The 24,403-nt window shown below is 42.4% G+C and overlaps 1 protein-coding gene across 1 annotated transcript in view; it reads right to left on the reverse strand.

Annotated features, from left to right (window-relative positions):
- ntn1b (netrin 1b) overlaps positions 1 to 24,403 on the reverse strand; it is a 58,845-nt gene that overhangs the window by 14,555 nt on the left and 19,887 nt on the right. Inside the window, exons 3-4 of the mRNA XM_078270131.1 lie at positions 9,186 to 9,374; positions 2,727 to 2,876 (exon numbers count right to left, since the gene is read on the reverse strand). Of these exons, the coding sequence (XP_078126257.1) occupies positions 2,727 to 2,876; positions 9,186 to 9,374 (339 nt within the window). The remainder of the gene's footprint in view (positions 1 to 2,726; positions 2,877 to 9,185; positions 9,375 to 24,403) is intronic.

Genomic DNA, 24,403 nt, shown 5'->3' on the forward strand with positions numbered 1-24,403 from the left:
TTATATTGTGCTATTAAAACCGAAAGACATTATCTCAAACATATACGAGAAACCAAATATATTCTTCCAGAAACCCCTAGTTCCTCCAACGTTTACACCGCATTTGTTACTTTTCCAACAAAATCAAAGAAATCCTATATCAGCAGGTTAAATTATCGTTGTGGATTCTGGCCAAACAAGTCCACAGAGGCCATGTCCAATTTTCCCCACACACAACTTTATCAGAAATGTCAACCCCAGCAACATAGTGGACAATTGTTAGTGTGTACATTTCCTCCCAGACATCACTGTTATCTTATCTGACCACGCCAGCCAGCTACCTGATGCTCCTAGCGAAAGCAGCTACCAGCGACCCATCTCTGTTTCTGTGAGGCGCTGGCGTTTATTGCCGAGGGCCTGGAATCTGCAGCCAGCAGATACAGCCAATAAACATATCAGCCATCATTCCCTTGGACTCATTCTGGCGCTTTATTGTGAGACGGGCCGTTAATGGTGTTGAAGGCACACAAGGCCATGTTAGGCAAGCTCTAATGGTCTGTTTATCCAGGCTCTGGTTTGAACAGCTAAATATCTACCCAAAATATCTTACAAATAACACAAAGTGAGTAGAGCCATGAATTTATAAATTACAAACATGTCCTGTCCTTTTCAGGTCCTGTCCTGCGGTTCTCTGAGGGTTTGATATCGCTGATGGGGTTGTGGTATCGAAGCTTTGACTGTAGGATTTGACTAAACTAGCTTTGCCGAAAGGTAGGGTCACACCAGCAATTTCAAAGTTTAAAAAAATAGCGATCAATTAATTGTAAAGGACAATTAATTGAAGTCCCACTGTTGACCAATAGCGAGGCATCTTGACAGAGTTGACCTTTGAGGGAATGGCGAGCCAAGAGTCCAACATGGAGGAAGTTATTGTAGCCGGTGTTGGGAGTAACGCGTTGTGTTCCTTTTTACTGTTACGCAGTAATATAACGCATTTAAAAATAAAATGTCAGTAATATTATACCCGTTAGCATGTCAGAAACGCGAGTTACAACGCGTTAAAAACAGTCACGACCAGTCGAACGACGAACGCCGTGCTTGAGCCATGTTACTGGTTACTGGTTACACGGCGTTCGTCGTTCGACTGGTCGTGACTGTTTTCCCAAGATGGCGCCCGCATGTATACGTGAACGCTACTGTCTTTCTAAACTATCTTCTAAACTAAGTATTTTTATTGTTTTAGAAAAGGTACAGTGTACAGTGCAACATTACATTGTCAGTTATAACAAGACATCTTTCTATTAACCCCATCCCACCCACAACAAACCCTTGTGCCGAGGAAAGGACAGATAAAGAAACAAAGAAACAAAGAAAAAACAAAAACACCTGTCTTCTATTACTCATGATAGCAAATAGTGTAATCATTGTGCTTTGCAATTCTTAGCAGTTATTAAGAGGGTGTAGTAAGTGTAAGTCTATTTTTAGAAACATCATAATATCAGAAAGCCATGTGGAGGCTTTTGGTGGTGTAGAGGATTTCCATTCCATAAGTATTCTCCGTCGTGCTATTAAGGTTGCAAAGGCAACAAGACTTTCCTTACTATTGGGTATTACAGAATCACCCCCTTGTACCCCAAACACGGCCAGTGTAGGGCTAGGTTGTAGATCTAAATCAAAGACTTCATTTAAGACCTCAAATATTGATGGAACATGACTAAAACATATGATGTAAATCTGCTCTGTTCTCTCTACATCTGTCACAGATGTCATCCGTGTCAGAGTATATTTTGGCCAGCTTAACCTTACTATAGTGCATACGGTGAAGAACTTGGATCCATGGATATACTGTAGAGTGACATAATTAAATTGTATATGTTACAGATGTGGCCTCTTAAGGTCAGAGGGGTCTGTAGTATATCCTCTAGGTCAGAGTGCTCAGGTAATTGAGGAAATGATGAGACGTGTTTGAATGAAATGACAAACCTGAAGATATCTGAAAAAACTGGACTTGGTGATGTTGAATTTACTGACCAAGTCAGTGAAACTGAGAAAGACGTTATTTATGAAAAAACCTTTACATGTAGTAAGGCCCATACTGTCCCACTGTTTGAAAGTGTCATCCATTTTAGCAGCTGGAAAAAGATGATTATTACAGACAGGACTGAGTATGGAAAGCTCAGAGAAATGGAACGTTTGCCTAAATTGTATCCAAATCCTGAGTGTTGAAGTAACTACTGGGCTGGAGGAGAAGCGTGATGGGGGAGGGGAAGTTTTGATGTAATCAGTGCAGCAAGTGACACTAGTTTACAAAACTTGGTCTCTATAAAATCTTTTTAATAAACTATCTGTACACTTACAAAGTTCTCTACCGTGGAAGTGTGGTGATATTTTGAGCCTCGTTAGTGGTGTAGAAATAGTGATTTCTTTTTACTTTACCCTCTGCCACGACGACTAGCGTTATAAGCTAATTAGCAGTTTGCGCTAAAACTGGTCACATTCGATTAGCATGAAAACAAATCCCAGAGAACGGTCGACTCGGTAATCATGTGTTATTAACCCCTAGGTTCATTTTTTCCTTTAACCTTTATTAAATCTGTCAAGTAATTATCTATAAACTATAAAGTATCCTTCATTAGAAAGTTGTACCAGAGGCCCTGCATTATAAGAGGTTGTTGCTTGCGCAGTCAACTTGGATTAATTCTCTGGATCCAATCATTGTGTGTAATGGTGGTACAAGTCGGCCTTACTGATGCAGGGGGCGATGGGAGAGCGGCTCTGCTGGTAGCCCTTGGCACAGCGGTTACAGGTGATTCCAGTCACTCCATCCTTGCAGGGGCATTGGCCTGTTGTCTGGTTACACGTCTTCCCTGCTGCGCCAACTGGATGGCAATCACACGCTACAAAAGGAACAAAACAAAAAAGAAGCACAAGAACATCAAGCTTGATTGTACCCAAGTAAACAATTTTCAAAATGAAAACATGAGTGGTTTCAAAACCAGTGCCCTTACAAAACAAATATCAGCTTTCAAATGGCTACAGTGTGTCTCCGCCCTGCCCTCTGCTGACTCTACATAACCCATACAATAAAAAGTCATCTGACATGAAAACCTAGTGAGAAATCATTCACATTAGAGCATGCTGTGTTTTTCCTTCCAGACCAGCACAGATGGGGAACTGGGCCCTGCACCAGCATAAAACCTCAATCAAATTACACCACTTGCCTCCACCCATAATGACGATGGGATTTTCATTAGGTCTGCTCTGGAAGGCACGCAGGACAGTAAATAACTTGATTAATTATAGTATTTCACCCTCACCGCACTGTGTCGGCTTACTGTGCGTAACGCAAAATGCACGCGTTGTGCGTCTACAAACGGGCGCATGTGTCTTTGAGCTTCTTGAGAGCCGGCTTTGTGTCCTCGGCACCGTTGTGATCAGACAGACTGTGTGCTCTTCAGATTGAGTTTCCAATGTAAAGCTTTTTGGCAAAGAGTTCCTTGCAAATACTGCCTGAATAATGTTTCCCATTAATGGACGAGTGGAACGCACTTCAAAGTCTGTTTAAGCTGTTAGTAGGGAGGATAGCACGTTTAAATGTGAGAAATTTGTCCTGTGTGTGTGTATGTGTGTGTGTGTGTGTGCGCGCTCTGCCAAGCGTTTACCATAAAGCCAGTGTTTGAAGTGGAAGCCCAGCCTCCCTATTAGCCCTGCATGTGTTATATGTACCAGCAGAGTTATTTGAAATGTGCTTGAAGTGGTCCAGTAGAGGTTGGAGTTGCTTTTAGTTGGAATTTATGGAGCTTCGTGAACATAACGAGATGCTTATTAAGTCTGTTTTTTAAAAGGTCTAAACTTCTTTGTTTTTCTTCTACTCGACATGTATCGTAAAAGTGTCTTCCGAGTCTATTTGTTGAAAGTAAAATGGTCAAATCTTCATGGATCCAATTCGTTTCCTCTGAGAATTCAACACGAGTATGTCCCTTACATAGAAAAAGAGGGAGGGCTGTTAAATGGAAACTACAAATGCAATAAAATAATCATCACATGACAATGTAGTTCCTAGGGGTGGGGGGGAAAAAATCGATACAACATAGTATCACGATATTTTCCGTGGCAATATACCGTGTCGCCGATGCCAAGTATTGAATCTGTTATGATATGTGTGTTGGTCGGTTTGTCTGCTTGACAATCCCATTTTGCAGCAATAACAGAGATATGTATCTTTTTAGATGAAACAGATGTTGACAACGTTTCCTTTTGGGGGACATCATTTGAAGTTGGAAAAAGGTAATAAATTGCAATATATCGCAGACTATTGCAATATGTTTAAAATCGCAATAATATCGTATCGTGACAAGTATCGTGATGATATCGTATCGTGAGGCCTCTGGTGATTCCCACCCATAGTAGTACCCAATCTTTTCGGTCTGGGGTACACCAATGCCGTCAGATTAACTTACGTACCCCTTCATCGATTCAAAACTATGTTCCATATGAAAAACTAAACATTAGCCACTTTAATATAAAGAAAAGTCCGTTATATAAAAGTGGATATGGTTAAGTTTTTCATACAATAGCGTCAGTATATTTTTAAGATTATTTAGGCCTTTATTTGACAGGAGAGCTGAAGAAATGAAAGGAGAGAGAGGGGGGGAATGACATGCAGCAAATGGCCGCAGGTTGGAGTCGAACCCGGGCCCACTGCGTTGAGGAGTAATCCTCTATATGTGGGTGCCCGTTCTACCAACTGAGCTATCTGGGCGCTCCAAAACTGTCAACATTAAGGGTTGGTTTGGTCAGCAATCGTACTACTACTAGCCTACCAGGCTGCTACTACTTGGAGTATTCGACCATTTGTCCATTAACGTTACTTTTAGTTTATTACTTTTAGCTGCCTTGTTCAAACTTCTGTGCTTGCTTGCTAACTAGTTGTCACATACTCTCACATACTCTGACTTGTTAATATGTGGCTAGTCTTTTAATATTGCCCTCAACAGTTGTGTCTTGTCTTATCGTTGTTATATATCAATGCTCTGTTGTTTTATCTTGTAACCCTTTGTTTTGTTGCTAATCTTTTTGCTGTTGTGCTGTGTCTTGTTTTGGGCTAAGTTCTGCTCTGCTTTTATTGTCTTTCTTGCTTGTTTATTTGTATTTTTAAAAGCCTTTTTTTTTATATATATTTATATATAGAGAGGCCAAAGGACTACAGATGAAAAAAAAGCCTTTAGGCTAATTCTGGCATTTTTAACCCATGTATAATCTTGCGTTTTATTAATTTGCACTGTCCCCTTCTTAAATAAGCAGAATTGAATTAAGAAAATCATAATTTCTTCTCTTTTTTTCAAATTAATTGAGCTACTCCACAATCTTTGTACGTACCCCCTGGCGACAGTACAAGTACCCTCTGGGGTACCCCTGGTTGGGAATCACTGACATAACACAGCTTACAATAAAAATGAACAATTACATCATGGGGAGATTTTAGTCAGTCTGTTTCTACCAACAAGGTTTTCTTTTGGCTGCTAAAACGTGTGAAACTACTCCTTTAAGAGACAGTGTTTAATGTACTCTACATTAAATGTCAAAGACTGAATAATGTTTATAATGCAATAAAATATCAGAACGCTACTTTGTCATTTGTTTTGTAATGACAGGTAGAATCTCAAAAGTCCCCTAATGTAAAACCACAGCCTCACTGCCTTCGCAGGAGGTGCTTCAAACTGGACAGATTAATTCCTGTCAACCCGCAATGGGGGGGGGGGCTGTGGAGCTGAATGGTTGCTGAGAGGGTTCGGACGAGTGCGGTGCAGTGAACCATGGACCAGCTTCATCTCTGTGGACTCCTAGTTAAAGGCTTAGACTGCCTAACGTACAAGGGGATGGGGAAAAAAAACTGTTGGGGGGGGGGGGTGTGCTCTCTGGTTCTCCAAGAGCCGTGTTTACACTGCGCTTGATGAGGGGTGAAGTTGTTAATCTGGGAAATAAAGCATGAGGCATTCCACGCTGCCACTGGAGATGTAGGCGCTGCATAGTGCACTAAACCTTCAACTATTAAGCAAATCGTTTTGAGACATTTTGAGTATTGGCGAGAGAGAGAGAGAGAGAGAGGGGGGGGTTAAGGAATGGAGAATGAAAGCAGACTTCCTCCTGGCTGTGTTGGCGCAGCGCTGTATTTCCTGTCCAACAACAGCAGAGTGGGATGGTTGGCTGATTTGAACAATAAATATAGTGGTTTCTAACTGATGTCACATTGCCCTGTTTTTGTCACCTGAGGAGAAAGGCAGCAATCAGGCTGTTTAGGTTTGATCCCAGAGCACCGAGCTGGGTGTATGAAGAGCTGGGGAGAGGGGCTTGGAGTGTTCAGGTTACTGATCCAGCTGTTTGGAAAGACTATACAAAGATCTATGGATGTTTCCACATCATTAGGCAAAGTGAGAAACTCTGTTACGCTGACCTGCTCCCAGCTCCATCCCCCTGACTAACTACTCCTCAAATATAGCTTGTGAAAATGTTTAGGCTGGCTGAGTGAAACAACACTGCAAAGAACCATTTGTCATTTTTTTGCTCAGTACAAACGATCTATCAAACTTGTGTTCACATGCAGTAAATTGACCCCAGTGCTCTGTTTGAGCGCGACCCCTGATATTAAATACCCAACTCTGAAAACACTTTTTGTAGGCCCAGTTGCTCGTGCCTTTTCCTTCATTTGATGCAAGCTGAATGAGTCAGAGTAAATTAAGAGGGGAGGACTGTTGCGGCATGCAGTAGGAAATATCATGTTGCTGTTCCTGTGTTTAAATAGCCAGTGGTATACCAAGGATGGGGGCACCGGAGAATAGGCATCCTGAGGCCCTGTCACCAGCCAATCATAGCTCAGCGGTGTATGTTGCTCAAGAGAGCAATATATGTGCATCTGTTTAACACACACAACATAAGAAATGATGATGTAAACGTACAATGGGATTTAATATTGTTTAAAAGCGGCCACTGCCAAGAAGTTAGTAACTTTTAAAAAGTTTTTTCCCACAGACTATAAACAGACTTTCCATCCAAAAACAGCATCTCACATAAACCTCAATGTTTGTAGGCAAACATGCTGTCACATAGTTAGTACATAGTTAGTACATTTCCAGGATAAAGCCAGATGTCAGGCTTTGTCCCTCACCTTCCACTCTCTTTGTGTTGCTGTTCTCAAAATCCCATCGCTACGGGAAACAACAACAACCTTTGAGCTAGAGAGCTACACGCTGAAAATGTGAAAAAGTTAAAAAAAAGAATTTGGAACGTGCAACAAGGCAGGCCTGTTTGGTTCTTTCAGGGAATGATTATAAAGATTTACAAAGAATATGTTTACGGCAATTACTCTCTAACTGGGATGTTTTGGGACTGATTGGTGGGATTGCTGGGGATGAAGTACACACGGAGGTACACTGGTAAGAGACAATGAGGTTTAACCATGTATCAGCTCATTTAAATAGCTCACGTTACTGTATTGTATGTGGCGTTTTCTTTTGCGGGGTGCAAATGTTCCACTGTCAAAAAGAGCCACCTGGCCGATTATTGGGGCCGATATTTGGCAATTAGCAGATTATCTGTATCGCTGTTTTAATTTACAGATAACCAATAAAGTTAATTAATTAAGAAGTGTACAACTTTGGCTCCGCTGCAGCTCTATAAGCAGTCTGCAACACCTGCAAACAAACTGTTAGCATGTTCAAACTTTAGGAAGCTATTTTATTCTTTATTTTTTTAATTTTGTTTGACTGTGTATTATGTTTAAAGTTTCAGTTGTATTAAATAATTGCTTAAAACATTTAAACAATCTTCCAAAATGTTAATTTTGACTAAAAGATTTTCATTTTTACTGTAAGTGCATATCGGTATTGGCCCTGAAGTATCGGTCGACCCCTTGTTTAAAGAAATGCAAACAACCCAGAGCATTTTTTTCTCCTATCCCAGAATGTATCTGTGGTGTAGTCACTCCTTACTCCACAGCTATGGAGATAGTTCTGGGAATACAAGACTACATAGTCAGAGACAGGCATATGCACACGTATTTTGTGCATTTATGGGATATTTTGCCGCTGAGTGTATAGGCAGAGTAACTGAGTGACAGCAGTTTGTTTGCTCAGGGCCTCGGAGCCTGCCTTTACTCCCTGAGGTGCTGCGAGACAGAAGGAGCCCAGCTTTTGTCTCCCCACACGTTAATCCCCGGCCGCTTGGTCTCAAGCTTGACGTATGTGCTCACACCTGCGTGTGTGTTGTTTTTTTGAGCCTATGCAATGGGTTGCAAGTATGAATAGGAGAGAGGGTCGATTAGCGAGTTGTTTCCACTGCTCTGTTCAGTGGATCAGCTCACACCTCTGTTCTGTTTGTTATGTTTGTCTCGTCAGGGATCCACAGAGGACCCTAAATAGCTCGGGAGCTGCACGGGTCAGTTCACTGACACCAAGACAGGTGAGTGCTTTTCTCCACAACTTTTTAAAGAATTCCATTAATACCTGAAGTGTGAAACAGACAGCGGCGGAAGAAGTACACAGATCCTAAAAGTTAAAGTCCTGCTTTCAAAATCCTACTTATGTGAAAGTACACGTATTATCAGCAAGATGTAGTTCATTTATCAAAAGTATTGTTTTACAGGAAGAGTAGTAGATTGCTAACACTGATGCACTGATGTTTAAGCAGCATTTAGCTGATCCTGCCCTGCCTGCAACGCATTCTCATAAACAGGTTCGTATGATATCGTACAAAAACATATGCACAACAATTCGTCTATGTAAACAAATATCAAATGTAAAAAGAAATTACGGCAACCGCCAACCGGCCACGTGACAACCGTCAAGTTTAGCGGTCGTTACAGTTAAATTTAGCTGAGAAAAGGTGACTGTGAGCCAGGTACAGAGCAACATGAGGTTACAGTCGTAGAGGCCGTTGCAGTTAAGTTTAGATGACAAAAGGTGACTGTCATGCGGCGACAACAGTTACGTTTAGGCACCAAAGCGACTCAGATTAGAAAAAAGATTGTGGTTTGGGTTAAAACACTGTTTCCCTTAAGTAGTACTTCCAGAACACGAACACCCATTTCCCGGGTGAAAGTCTTGTGTCTTTGAGAGTGTGGTGTAGACCTACTCTATCTGTAAAGTCTCCTGAGATAAGTCTGTTATGATTTGACACTGTAAATAAAATTGAATTGAATTTCCTGTTACCTTTGCAAGCCCTCCGGTGAGAGATGGACTTGGTCATGTCCCTGTAGTAACCCTCCTTGCAGTAATGGCAATGGCGTCCCGCCGTGTTGTGACGACAGTTGAGACAGACACCACCACTTCTCCGGCCTGACAGCTTGTACAGCTCCATGTTGAAACGACAGCGGCGGGCATGCAGGTTACAGTGGCATGCTGGGTAGACAGAGAGAAAGAGAGAGAGAGAGAGAGGGAGAGACGCTGAGAAACTCTACCATGACATTTTGCAGATCAGCTAGTCATAATGCTTTTAAATGAAATAATATGTTCAGTACTCAATCCCATGTGGCAGTATTTTGTAACAACGTAGTTCCATTTTCATGTTTTCTCTCCAGTTGCATGGTAACATAGTCCTCTGTCAGTTGAGAAACTCCAAACTCTTAGACTCATGAAACCAAATGCAGTGTCATCAAGCTGCAAAACACGTTTGTTTTTCTGAGCTCCTGAAAAGCTGACATTTTGGAAATATGTGTGTGTGTGTATATATATATATATATATGGTTTGAGTTCGTAATTTTTAGACAACAGGTTATTGAAACAGATGGAGTGGCTTGGCCTGCTTTGGTCTGGCTTGAGAATAATGGAGCCTCTAAAAGAAACATCCTGGTTCAGGCTCTCGTTTGCTTGGCCACCTGCTTGTGAATTTAACCTATGAACTCTGGTGATTTCAGGCAGGAAAACTTTCTTCCGCTCTCCTACACATCTGAAAGACTACAGATTTATTGTCATTGCTATTTTCACTCGTTAATATTGACCCCAAAGTTCATATTCCTCACGCACTGATGCACTGCAACGATTTCAGACCTCTCTTACGAAACCTAAAGTAATAAATTAATTGTACAAAACAACTTTTACAAAAAAAATACTAAAGCTAATGTCATTGCTATATTATTTCAACATTTCTATTTTTAAATTGGAGTTCATTTTCATGTAATTTTCTACTGTTTTTATTTATTGTCACTTTTTGTGACAGTGATGTTGTCACCAGTCCTCTCACCTCTCAGCCATTTACATGGCCGCATTCCTCTCTTAAACTAGCAAGCTACGTAAGTAAGCTAGGTTAGTAAGCTAACGACTGCTACCAAGTTTAGCCAGTTAGCTCCTGTTAGCTAGAGCAACAACAATGTCAATGTAATTATGAATAAACTACAAGCTGCTGAAATTGAACACAATAGGCTACACAGACACAGTAACTACACCTCTCTCTTTATTTAGCTTACCCACCTAGCCGACTAACTAACTATGCTAGGTTGTTCTTATTATTCAGCACAAAAGTGAAGAGAAAGTGTTAGCGGTGTTAGCTAGCTAGCGCCTATTGGCTAGAGCAACCACAGAGAAAAGACACATAGTCATTTTGTTCTTCACAGTTTCTTTCTAGAAACATCTTTACAACCAAAAAGGCTGCCGAGGTAACTAACAAATTAACCAGCTAACGTTAGCTGCTGCCGTTATTACTGTCTCTTCACTTTGACGCAAAGCTCACATGAAACCTGCATGTGATAAGCTAAATAATTAAAGATGTTAGTTTTTATGTCTGTGTACTGTGTATATTTACAGCAGCAGCCTTCAGTTGGTTAATTCAGAATTACTTGACTTACTTAATGACTTTGTTGTTGCTCTGGCTAACAGGAGCAGCTAACTGGCTAAATCTGGTAGCAGTTCTTGAGCTTGCTATTTTCAACAGCTCTGTGTCGCTCCACACTCACCCGCCGGCAAAAGTCCACCGGGTTACACATCGGGGACCCGTTTAGCGTCATCCGGCTGACTTTTACCGGCGGGTGAGCTTGGAGCTGATACCCACACTGCAGTGACACAGAGCCTGGTGAAAATCGGCAACGTTTCACTTTAAGGGAAGAGAGGGAGAGGTTGGTGACAACACCACTGTCATGAAAAATGCCATTATGAAATTAAAAGTGTCGTGAAAAAAAACATGATGTGATAAAAGTTGGGGTTTAATAAAACGCCATTTTGAAATAAATATTTATTAGAAAATAAAAATGATAACGAAAGTGAGAATGATGAAATAACATTTCTGTCATCCTCGTGTTAGGGATATTTTACCTTTTAGGTCACTTATTATGATTATTATTTTTTCCTTTTTTAGGCTGAATCAGGCACGGACCAATCATATGAGCAGCCCTCATAGTCCCTCACATTTCGGTAATCTCTCCATCGATGCGGCCGTCTTAATGTTATCACATAGAGATGCTGGTGATAAGACTGTCACATATATGCTCCACGTTCATCAGTGGTCTGAATCACGTACAAACCAACTCACACCTGCCAAAAGGGACCAGAGCTGGCAGGTGGTTGGGATTCAGAAACACTCCTTTTGAATGGGGGGACGCAGACGTGCACACGCACGCACGCACACACACACACACACACACACGTTTGGCAGCTGTCACAGGCTTATCTCCCACATTACCCTCCCCAGGGCCGATCCAACACACACCCTACACCAAGCTTTGAAGAACTCACACACACACCTACACACACACACACACACACACACACACACACACACACACACACACACACACACACACACACACACACACACACACACACACACACACACTCTCCTCCCCCTTTCCCTCTTACTCTTTACAGCTTTCTTATCCCAGATGTTATCTCCACTTAAGGGAAGTGTTAGGGAAAATACAACGGGGCTTTTTTCATGAATAGGAAATGGAATGCTCTTAGTTTTCATGCTGAAGAAAGAGATGCTGGTACTGTACTTTCATCTTACTCTAATATTCAGAGACAGATATGTTTATTGTGTTTATCAAAGAACACAATTACTTCTTCTTTTTTTTACAGTCAGAGACAAAAAACTAAACGGGCTACACATCATAATTTATCTTTTTCTTGTGTTTCAATCGAGCACAAGCAAATAGAAATAGAAGTCTGTGATTCTCTGGCAAATATTTCAATCTGAGTCTGTTTCTTTGGAGACTTTCTCAAAGGTAAAAAAGTACTTTTACTTGTGTGTGAAAAGCGTCATGAGATTAATACACGCTATCTCCACAGCTGTCTCCAGGCCCTTTAATAAGCGCTGTGCTATCTCTCCCACACATCCCCGCTCTGCCCACACAGTCACTGTAGTTGTCGTCCAGCAGCGACAACAGCTTGAGCGCTGATAAGCCGCGTTTAGAGCAACAGGCTCCAAATGCCCCTCGCAACATCTGTCACACGTTTGCCAGATAACTGAATTAGGAACTATTGAAAAGTCAGGGCACAGGTAAACCTTTGTGGTTTTGTTCCTCAACAGTGTGGGCTGTAAGTAAAAAGTATGTGAAATCACAAAGTGAAGAGCCTTTTTTTTGTTTTTCAAGCATACTCCCACGGTCCTGTCAGATGAACGCCTGCACCCAGGAGGCGATTTGTTAATTTTTAACACAGGGGACGGACGAACCTAATGACTAGCTAGGTCTTGGTTCTGTATGTTTTCATACCCGCCCCCCCAATTCAAAGCAAATTCAAATCTGTCTGCTACTTCAGCACCACAGACAGCGCCATGGATTCATCAATACACAGCCTAGATATGCTAGGGATATTTCAGAGCCATGGCCAGGGCCATAGATTCTAACTTGCACAAAATATTGCAACCTCTGCGTTCATCACGTGATGCATACTGATCCAAAAAGCATTTTTCCTGTAGGCTACACAATCATTGACAAATGAGCGTCTGTAAAACGGGAAAGACATTTTTCTGAGTGCCACAAACCCCCTGAAATGACTTTTATTATCAGAATTGGATCCATTCAGTCCAATGACAGTTGGAAAGTATGCAAGACCCATATGATTAAATCAAGCAACTTTTTATAGCAATGGATGGGGCGCCATCTTTGAATACGGTATCCAGATCTCCTTAATACATCCACCATTTCAACCATATATCCATCACTTAGCTAAGTATTCAATTGTTTAGCTGTTACTTTAAGTGTACGTCTTTTTATGTGCGTCTTTTTATGTGTGTCGTTTTGTGTGGCTTTCACTTAAAAAAAAACTAGAATAGGTGGTGGCCGGGTTGGCGCACATATACTGAGAGGTTTATGCCTCGATGCAGAGGTCCACTGTCTCTCTCTCCCCTTTCTCACATAGCTGTCCTGTCAGAAATTAAAGGCGGAAAAGCCCCAAAAAATAATCTTTAAAAAAAAACAATAACCTAAAATAGTATTACCTTGTATGTGTGACATTTACATACAAATAAATCATTTGTTTCTCTGTATTGCCGTCTAATGTAACACAACCCAGCTTGTGAAAGCGTTTGTCTTTTTTATGTGTTAATACTAGAACAGTATCAATAAGTGCTTATGATCCAAATTGCAGACTGATCTCATGAAGTGGCGTATGTATGACACGCCAATTGGTATGCCATTAATGGCGTGTTATCAAGACGCATACTTGCTTTTTAGCGTGTTTATCAACCCGTTTGGCCTCCATTGACTTACATTACCTTGCGATTGCGTGTCAATTGACGCCGTAGCGAGTAGTATGAAAATCTGCGTAGGGAGGTTGGTCGGGGGGGGGGAGGACTTTCACAACACAGGACTTTCACCCAGGAGACCAGGGATCTTGTCCCGCGTGTGACGTTTCCTTTCCACGTTTGTTCTTTTCCTAAACCCAACCCGTTTCTTCTTTTCCTAAACCCAACCCGCGTGAGACGTTTCCTAAACCCAACCGTAGCCTCGCGATAACACGCCACGTGGCTTTAGAAAGTGGCGTGTATGTTTACGCCGTGACGTTGCAGACTGCCGTCCGCTGTATACAGCGTAGACATACACGCGGATAGCTCAAAATGCGTACAGATAACACGCCGCTTGGCGTGTATGTTTACACGAAGTCATGATGTCATGTTGCAAATTGAGTTAGTAAACACATTATTATAGAATCTTATTGCCCATAATTTCACTATTCAAGTGAAAAACTAAATGAGTTGAGTTTATAAAGGCATTGTAACTGCAAATCAGCAGCTTACTGTGTTTTTGCACTGGACATCCAGAGTACCAAGGTGTCTTTTCTGGGTCTGCTTCATTTGGTTTCAAGGGCCTACTTAGAGCTATGCTATTCCAATCTATTTATGTTCAAGTGCCATCTACCAGGCTTAGTGAAGGAAGCGCTTGTGGTGGGTGTGCATATTGGATGGAAATTACGCATCCCACAGTTTGGTGGAGGCGTTTTTTCGCTCCGTCTACAGAGAAGAGCTCACTTCAGAAACAATCAAACGTCTGTCCATGATGATTGCTGATGAAATTTGGTTATGGACGGTTTGAAGGACTGCAGATATTTACCAACCCTGTCAACAGGTGTCAGATGTTTAACCATACCGACTGAAGAATGCACCGCTTCTTCAGACACGGAGAGAGATGGAATTCCAGCACAATTGTTGTTTATTCAGGACCAATTACTCTCTCACTGTGTATAATCCCAGGCAGTCACTCATACCGTGAGCTGGCGACGTGTGCCAGATCAAATAGCATTCATCACAGCCTGCGATCGGAGGAAAAGACAACACTTGGCCCTTAACAGATTACAGAAACATATTTTTACGACGGAAGTTGGTTTAGTGGTTGGATATTTCAGAGAAACGCACACATACAGAAACATACAAACTGTAGTGTTCTGAATGTCTCCATGAGACAGTTTCACGTGTTTTGTTTAAGGTGGGTGCATGACTGTTACTGCTACATTCACTGAGCTCTCACACACACACTGTTGAGTTTACATCAAAAGTACTTGATTCTAAGGACTTACTGCAAATATGAAGATTACGCAATGCTTGCATAACACCTATATTGTATATGTGGGGGATGTTGCATTAATATCCATGAAGTGGGGACGCATTTTTTTATTTTTCTGTATTTAAGTTGAGTGTATCGTTACATCCCTTCCAGGCAATGATTAAGTCCGTGATTAGGTTTTATTCTCTGGAAGTAGTTCCTCTGTAGGATTATAAAGACATCACTGAGATGTTACAGGTCACATCATATTCCATAAAAACAGATGGCACAAATATATCATTATAATACTGGAAGGCTGGAAGTAAATCTGATGGAAGTAAATTGATTTCTGCTGTAAAGGTTCAATAAATCAGTCATAGAAAATGGAATCAGCTGCCATGGGTCTAACAGGATGCAGTGTTTCTGTTTCTAACAGCATTCGTGGACTTTCTCTGATGAATCACATTTGATTCGGTAATGCACAAACATAAAAAGCTACGATCCGTCACCCTCAGCTGCGACTTCCACCAGACGCACGTTTTCCCACAATCAACATTTCGATCACACATCACTGCAGCAGCTGGGATTGTGATGAGGGTGAGTACAACAACAAAGGACTTCTGCAACAGCCAGATGATTAATCCTTTTACAAGTTTCCGGACAGCTTTTAATGATTTCACCCGAGGTTCAAAAAATGTAAACAGTAAAAGAATGACAATTGGGGGCCGTGACAGGGAGATTTCTATCTCGCACAGAACGGAGCAGGGTTTACGCAATGACCAGCAACCCCGTCACCTTGGTGTCACAGAAACAAATAAAGCATCAAAACGTGTGAGCCAATATGAGAATGATTTAAAGACCGCCTTCTATGATTCAGTTAGCATAGCTAAGGCAAACAACGGAGCTGGAGCATGAGGCGTTAGTATGTGTGACGTGGTTTTAATGAGACACATATTAGAGCCAGGAGGATGTTTGACAATTGAGAATACTTGGTTCCCTTTGCTGCACCTGCCTCAGTGCTGAATGGAGCGGATGCCAGAGCTTTGTGGACTTTCGTTAGCGTGAATGCCAGCCGAACTTCGCCCCGCCCAGAACATTTGAGGTCGGGACTTGATCCGCTGGGAAGCAACTATGCTCGAACCAGAGCTGTTCAGACCAATCAAATTGTCAGGGCGGGCTTTATATGATGATGGACAGATGATCAACAGTAACCTAATCAACCACGTCACCAAAGAGCGCTTGGGTTGAATTCATTTACAACAAAGATGGCCGCCATCGCGTCTGTTATAGAAGATATCGACAGCGCGTTAATTTTAAAAGAGGAACAGAGAACCGCGATCACGTATGTAAACACGCTGCCACACCCGTCTGCACGACACGGAAACTACCGCCTCTGCCTTTGCTCTGTCGAATGCATGTCACCATGCAAAGTCTCTGGGAAAAGTCTTTCTGGGCCAGAGGGGTGCAGTTCCAGCGTTGGTCGCTAAGCCCATGGTTGCTTTAAGACATGGCACTGTTCCTCAGGGGTTGGTCGAAGCCTGCCTTTGACTCTCCGTTGCTCTGATTGGTTGGAGGTCTATCCAATTTTGTGCAGAGGCATTTTTTCTTCTGGTTCGGTTGAAACACGCCCCATAATCACAGCCCAGTGGAGCAGAATCAGACTCTGATTTTTTTCTTTCGTAGACATTTATATCGATCCATCAATCTATTTCTTTCTTTTTCTTCTGTTGTCCCTCTAGGACAGGGGTGTCAAACTCAACTCCACTAAGGGCCACACTGGAAATGACGATCACAGTAAGGTCCAGACATGTTGACTTTATTGACATGCTTTTATTTAGCAAAAAAAAAGTCAGTTAACTTGGTATTACTGCATGTCTCATATAGCTTTCTCCCATACAGTTTGGTCGACATAAAACCCTAAAAAAGTCGGCAGAAACGTTTGTTAGCCATCGTAGAATTTAGCAAGTCATGAAAAGCAAACATTACATCTTTAAAAGCAGCTCCCACCCAGCCGACTCACCACGGCCCGTTTCACAGCCTGAATATTAAAAAAACTCGCTGCTTCTGGGGGGAATTCTGAGTCTCAAAGTCAGCAAATCCGTCAAATCCTGCACGGCAGTGTCGCATAATTACAGTATGAAAAACATTTGGCCGGATTTGGCCCCCGGGCCTTGAGTTTGACACAAAAGGGGACTAGGACATCAAATAATGGTTCCTTTTATTTCTAGCTGAAGGTAACCATTAAAATCCATTGCTACAGTCTGGACAGTAGTTCACAGTTAGAGCTCATAGTTATTACTGAGGACAAGCACAGAATCAAGGTCAGTAAAGAATGTGGTGCTTCTTTGAAAACAACAACAAACAAAGCAGCTATTACTCTATGTACCGCCGCAAACAAGTGGCAAGTGATTAACAAGTAAAGGTTAACTACAGCTGCTTGATGCAGTTCCTTTAATGACCACTAGATCTGAACCCTGCTGCGTCCTGCTACGTCCAGCTATGCTCTGCTGTGCCACGCTACTTCCTGTAACGCCCTGCAGTGCCCTGCTATGACATGAACTACTACGACTACCATTTGTAGTCACTGTTCCATTATCTTTATTGTGACTATTATTGCCACTGTTCATCACACCCCCAACCGGCACCGTCAGACACCGCCTACCAAGAGCCTGGGTCTGTCCCAGGTTTCTTGCTAAAAAGGGAGTTCTTCCTCGCCACTGTCACACTAAATGTTTGCTCTTGGGGGAATTACTGGAATTGTTGGGGCTTTGTAAATTATAGAGTGTGGTCGTGCTTGAGCTATGTTACTGGTTGCACGGCGTTCGTCATTCGACTGGTCATGACTGTTTTCCCAAGATGGCACCTGCCTGTATACGTGAACGCGACTGTCTTTATAATCTATCTTTTTAATAAACAGTCTGTACACGTACAAAGTTCTCAATGCTTGGGTTTACATGTAGGGACCCTCATTATGCTACCGTGGAAGTGTGGTGATATTTTGAAAAAATGGTAAAAACATATCCCAGAGAACGGTCGACTCGGTACACATATGTTATTAACCCCTAGGGTCATTTGGCGCCGGGATTGTCCTTTAAAAACAACCAAAACTGGCTGCCAGTAGTAGGAGTGTAGATTTTGGGCTGAGAATCTGCTCTTGTTAGCAGCACTCTGGCTAGTTTATGGCCAGTGTTAACCCATGGGCATGTCTTCTGGCACATTGATAATCAAGTCTGGCTTGAGTCTGGAAATTAGTCCGGCAATCTTTAACTAATGTTTTTAATTATTTTTGACTGCTCTTTAAAGTTTTATGCAAAGCACTTTGAATTGTTCCTAAAATGTGCTATATAAAAAAGCTGCATTACCTTGCCTAAGCAAGCATGATGGTGATGCAATTTTGCCAACCTGGACCATTTTGAGAAACAACTGACCAGATGCAACGAGCGGTAACCACAAACTTCAAAACATCCTTTCAGAAGCCTCTAGGTGACATGATATTGATTTGTTTCTGACAAGAACTATTACTGGTCCACTTCAGAACTGATACCAAGGGCAAAGGCCAACAGAGCAGTTTAGCTGCATCTGCCTGGTTGTATAAAGACAGATGCTATCGATCTAATGATGCCATCATGGCCAATTTGACGGCAACACCTCTGTTCCCTGTGGGGAGTTGTATCTGCTCTGCTACCATAACAGCTGCGCAGAGAAACATAATGAACCATCACTCAGCTCACCTTTCACCTCTGAGGAGCTGCCAAACCACACAAGAGTGCACTTTGTGCCCCGAGAACAGATAAGAGATGAAAAGGTAAATGCTGAGCTAATGAATTGAGTTATCCCCGAGATGAAAGGCTATCTAAAGCCATCTCGCTCTCCTACTTCACCCAGGTCTGAGCACGTTCCTATATCTGTGTAAAAGTCTGCTGGGCGCTAGGTTTGTCCAGTTTTAGCCTGAGTGCAGGTATTAACTGGTATTAACTTTACCACAGATTGAAGTGTGAATGTGAACCCCGGCAGATACATGTAGTGCTTCATTCACTCAAAAAACATTGCCTGAACATAATCCAGGTGGCAACGTAATAGTGACAAAAAAGAACTACGCGAAGATGAAATAATATATGATTCCACCACACATGATTTATTCTCCTGCATCCTGGGCATCGGGGTGCTACAGTGTTTCGCCAGACCTCTTTAACAAGACAATCTGAGTTTACTCTCTCTTGTTGGGTCCTTGAGAAAGACACCGGCTACACACTGCCTGCGTGGCGTGAGCGTGGCGTTTATGTTGCGTGTCAGCTGCGTATCTGCGTGCAAAATAGGCTACAGAATATATTTTTTTTTTTTATTACATTTATATCTGAATTTATGTCAAAACCTCGAGACTTTCAAACGTCATTTATTAAATGTATTCGTGTCAAAATGACATATAAACATCTTTTCCTATTTTATTTTGCCTGGAAACGCTTCCAACACGCTTGTGTGTCGCGTGAAAAATAGGCGTCGGTTCTATTTCTAGCATGCACGTGTTTTTGGCCGTGCGTAAGACGTGCGTGTCACGCAGGCAGTGTGTAAGTTCTAACCTGTTACCATGGGAGCCGAAATATAAACGGGCACGCCACGCAGCTGACACGCTCACGCCACGCAGCTGACACGCTCACGCCACACATCCGGTGTGTAACCGGCCTTAGGCTGCTACATCCACACTACTAGGTTTTTTTTTTTTTAAATGGCATTTTGAAACAAAAATGATCTTTATCAACACAAGCGTTTAGGCTCTCGCGATCTTTGTCCATATTAACACATCTGACAATACGGCTGGGCGTTATGCAGAAAATCTGATATCACGATATTTTTGACCAAATACCTCAACTTATGCCATTTACGATATTACGATATCTAAAATCTAAGACGATATCTAGTCTCATATCACGATATTGATATAACATCAATATATTGCCCAGCTCTGACAACGCATATCACATGTGCGTGCCGGTGTAAACAGAAGGCAGATTGTCTGACGTTACTCTGCGGTTGAAAATCACTGCTGTAGAAAATACTTTGGAGAAAGAACAACAACGGTGAAAAGTAAGACCAGGGATTTATTAGCTCAGATCGACGACGAGGTGGAACTGTTACTGAAAGATATGTAAGCTACCTAACAGATAAGACTGACGGACGTGTGTCGTTGTTCCCAAATGTCTCTGTTTGTGCCCGTCCAGACTACAAAGCAACCCCCGTTCAGGTTTTCAAACCGAAACGGGTAATCAGTGTTTCCAAATGTCTCTGTTTTAGGGGCTCGGAATGCTGGAGTAGTGTGGACGCGAGGCGTAAACATAGCAAAAGATGTTCGCTATTAAACAAAAAATGTATTAGTGTGGATGTAGCCTAAATACCTATCAGCTCCATGCGAACTTCTATAGATAAGCTTGACCTCCCAGGAATTTCCCTGTGCATATTACAGTAAGAACAGTCAACATTTTGGTTGGAAACTTCCTATAAGATGGTAAAGCCGGCACTATACTGTAGATAATATGGCATTACAAAGGTTTCCAAGGCGTTGGCAGCTCATGTGTATGTTATTGTATTGCTTTGAGGCCTAAAAAGGTTGCCTTAATGCCACCAGCCACTCTAGATTAGAAGCAGAATGTTCTGCCCATTTGTAGCTGTTGATTAATAGGTGGACGTGTGTGTGTTTGTGTTTAAGTGTGAATGTGTGCTTTCCATGGGACCCTTTGTCTCTCCTCCCTCTGCAGTCTGCCTCCCTCAGTGTGGGAATAAGTCTCTCCCCTGACTTGCACGGCTCGTTTCGCCATGCAGCATGCGGTGATGTCATGGGAGGCGTTCCCCTTTCTTTTTACGAGCACAGCTCTGTGATCTCTGGTGGAGATCAATTAGCTGAGCAATCAGCCCGCCCCGTGCTTTTGTGTGAGTAACTGCTCGTAAACCGTTCGGTTGCCTGGCGAACGGGGAATGCACTGCCTCAACATAAACAGCCACCCAAGTCAAGCTGGCCGGAGCAGCACCGCAGGCTCCGTCTCAGTGCAGTATACTGTGTGTCATTAGGTAATGCAATGTGACATCAGCTCAGGCAATGCACCATTAGCAATGCAATTTAAGATTAGCTGATATTAATGTGTGTGGGTCATATTAATAATGAGCTGTTAGTGGTGAATGGTTATTTCAACAGTAGTTCTTTCTAAGAGGCTTTAATGACGCCAGGTTGATCTGCTGTATAAAGAGGCAAAGTCCCTTTCTAGTGGACCACCGTGGGACCTTTTCTGGGAAAAATAGTATTGATAGTGAACGGGGAGGGACAAATTCTTGAGCCATGAATTACACGTATGATGTTTGTGAATGTAAAAGATAATTCTTCAAGTCAAGAAAGTCACAGTTTGTCGTAGTTCCACTTGGTTTTGTGTGAAACCGCTCAATGAAGTACATCTCTGGTCTCGCACAATTTACGTCACCTTGCTCGCTAGCTAGCTAGCTAGCTTAGCTCTGTTCCACAGAACATGTAACCTTATCTTATCTGATGTCTTTTATCCAGCGTCTTTTTATCAGCCGAGGAGCGAAATAAGGAACAAGCCCCGCTGCTCGTGTGACTTTACATCCCGGTATGAAACACACAGACATTGTAGCTTCAGCAACATGTCATTTATGCGACTTTGGGGTGAGCAGTCTTTCTAATGATGTATTTTCAGTCTTATACTTCAACAGTTTAAGACAAACAGACTTTTTATGACTGGCAAAATTATCTTTAAATTGACGAACAGCATATGTTTAATTGATGGCTCCATTAAAACAGGATCGTCTCTCGCCGTTCACTACCGTACATACTTTTTCCAAAATAAGGTCCCACTAAAAGGTGAGGTCTATGTGTCTATGTGTGTTTCCCACACATAGACTAATTTGTGGCGGTGCGCCATACAATCAACACCAGCCGCCACATATTGCGTTTCGTTATTATTTTTTTAACACGCAGCCTATTCGTTCAGCTGCATTTCCTTTCCCTGCTCTCCTCCGTCTCTGTCGCTCACGCGTCTCTCTCACACAGGCTACACACACACACACACACACACACACACACACACACACACACACACACACACACCCTCCCCCAGTGCACACAGCGTCTGCCTCCATCAAAACCAGAGAAGACGGCTGGTGAAATTCACAAGTTCACGAAAGGTTGGTATCCTGTGAACACCTTTACACAATCACACATTAAAAAGTCCTATAAAATATATTTTATATTCTGAATACAATGTTGTCAGTGTGTTAATGTTGGAGTCCCGACCCGACTCTCAGCAAACAAGCGATTGCGCCCGCTTTAGAACGTTAACTAGTCGCAAGATTGCGGTAAAATGCAGTTGGGTTGTCGAGGTCAAAGCACTATATGTAGCAGCTGTGAATCAAATAAACTTATTATAAATAATGTTATGTCATTTTTTTACTCTTACACTGAATGTTTGCTGCTTCAATCCAGATGAGTATTGAAAAGTATTTTCCGCGACTTAAAAAGGCACGTGTTGAGGATGAGGAGCAGCCTGAACCGGAGGTATCAGTCTGAAACAGAGCTCAACAGTCCCACCAGTTATTAATTTGTTTACAATATTTTCAGGCTTCAACCAGTGCTGCTCAAGCAGAAAGACGGGGTCACTGGGAGAGAAAGAGATAGATTGTTAGGCATTGAAGAAAGAGCAGGAGAGGAGGACAGCATCCAACAGCATGTCCTCCTCAGTTTTTGATACGAAAATAAGTATTCCCCCCCTCCATCTGACACGTGGCATCCCCCCCCCGCGCCACAAATTGCTTTCTAGTCTGTGGGAAACACTGACATACTTTAATCAATATCTGCTCTGAGAATTCTACTGTATTGTATGTATATTACATGCCATCACAATGTACTGCATTTGCAGAAAGTATTGTGAAACATGTCACAACCCGTACGCAGTGTGTGAGCCCAGACTAATCTGAACCGTGACCTGTTTTACATACAAGAAAAAAGAGCTGACATGTTGTAATTGTGCAATCAGTAATGACCACAGTTATTCACTCTCCTTTCTAAACAGCTGCTGCTAGGTGGTGCCAATGATAACACACCCTCTTATGAATAATAATACATAATGGCCAGCATATCTCAGCCCATTTATCCTCTTGTTGCAGGGTTGGGAGCGTTCCAGGGGAGGCGGGAGTGGGCGTACTGCTGGTTCAGTTCGCTGGAACGTATGCCATGTAATTGCAACAAACTCGCCTGGGATCTTTGTTGCATGTCACCCGTTTTCTATCACCCATTTGTCTTGTCTTTGTATACGCTAAACTTGCCAATTAAAGCAGCAATGTGTTTAGAAATGGGAAGAAATAGCAGCAAATTGGGACAAAGGGAAACGAAAAGAAGAGTGGGAAAGCAGAGCATGAATTTCAGCGTCGGCTATTAGCCTTTTTATCTAGCTTTTCCTCAGATGTCCAGGCCTGTTCTCAGGGCCTCTCTTACACCTGATCCTCCCCACACCAGAGTTCAAGTGTTTAAATGTAACGATCAGCGAAATCTTGAATTGAGTCACATTATCAAATGTGAAGTTTGTTTCCTTAGTGACAGCTAGAGGAAACAAGACTGGACTTAAAATGTCCAATTAAAGCATAAAGCTGATAGATTGGTGGAGGAACATCCTGCTGTCGCTGGAGCGTGGGGCGTTGTCGGGGGAATACTTCCTCTTTACTCTGTGTGTATGGTGTGTTTGTGCGTGCATAAACAGACACGCAACTGCGTCAGCAATTACACGTGCCTTCTGTGACTGTTGTTAAGATATTCTCTTGAGTAATATTCTCATTAAAGCTTATTTATTTCTGAAGTTATCTGTGTGTTTGTGTTTGATGCCTTGTATATTTTCATTAATGGACTGGAGTGCTCCCACAGCGTAGGTGTGGAAACAGGCCCACTGGAGTGCTGCCCCTTTTCCTTCCTCAAGTTTATGGGAGAGGTGATGAAAAGGTCCACGGTCATTCAGCTCGATAAGCAAATTCTGTTCCAACTTTTCTGTTTCTGAGGGAAGTTGTTACCGTATAGTCTATGGTAGTGCACTGCATGGACACAAACAGGTTTTAAAGGTTTGATGTTTCTTTTTTTTTTACTGCCATAACTATTTCTTGCTTGGTAACTACAGCAGTTTCGACTGTCCTCCCCTGAAAAACGCTCCCCTAGGTCGTTTGTATGAGCAATTACGACTCATACTTACGTATCTTGTGGTGGCGCCCTCTAGGGGCCGCAGTAGTTATGACGGGAGCTAAGCCTCAGATTCTAGTCAGAATCTGAGTCTGCTACTGCTCCACTGGGCTGTGATTATGGGGCGTGTTTCAACCGAACCAGAAGAAAAAATGCCTCTGCACTCAATTGGATAGACCTCCAACCAATCAGAGCAACGGAGAGTCAAAGGCAGGCTTCGACCAACCCCTGAGGAACAG

Source organism: Sander vitreus, chromosome 15, assembly GCF_031162955.1.
Source record: "Sander vitreus isolate 19-12246 chromosome 15, sanVit1, whole genome shotgun sequence".
In the NCBI taxonomy this organism is placed as follows: Eukaryota; Metazoa; Chordata; class Actinopteri; order Perciformes; family Percidae; genus Sander; species Sander vitreus.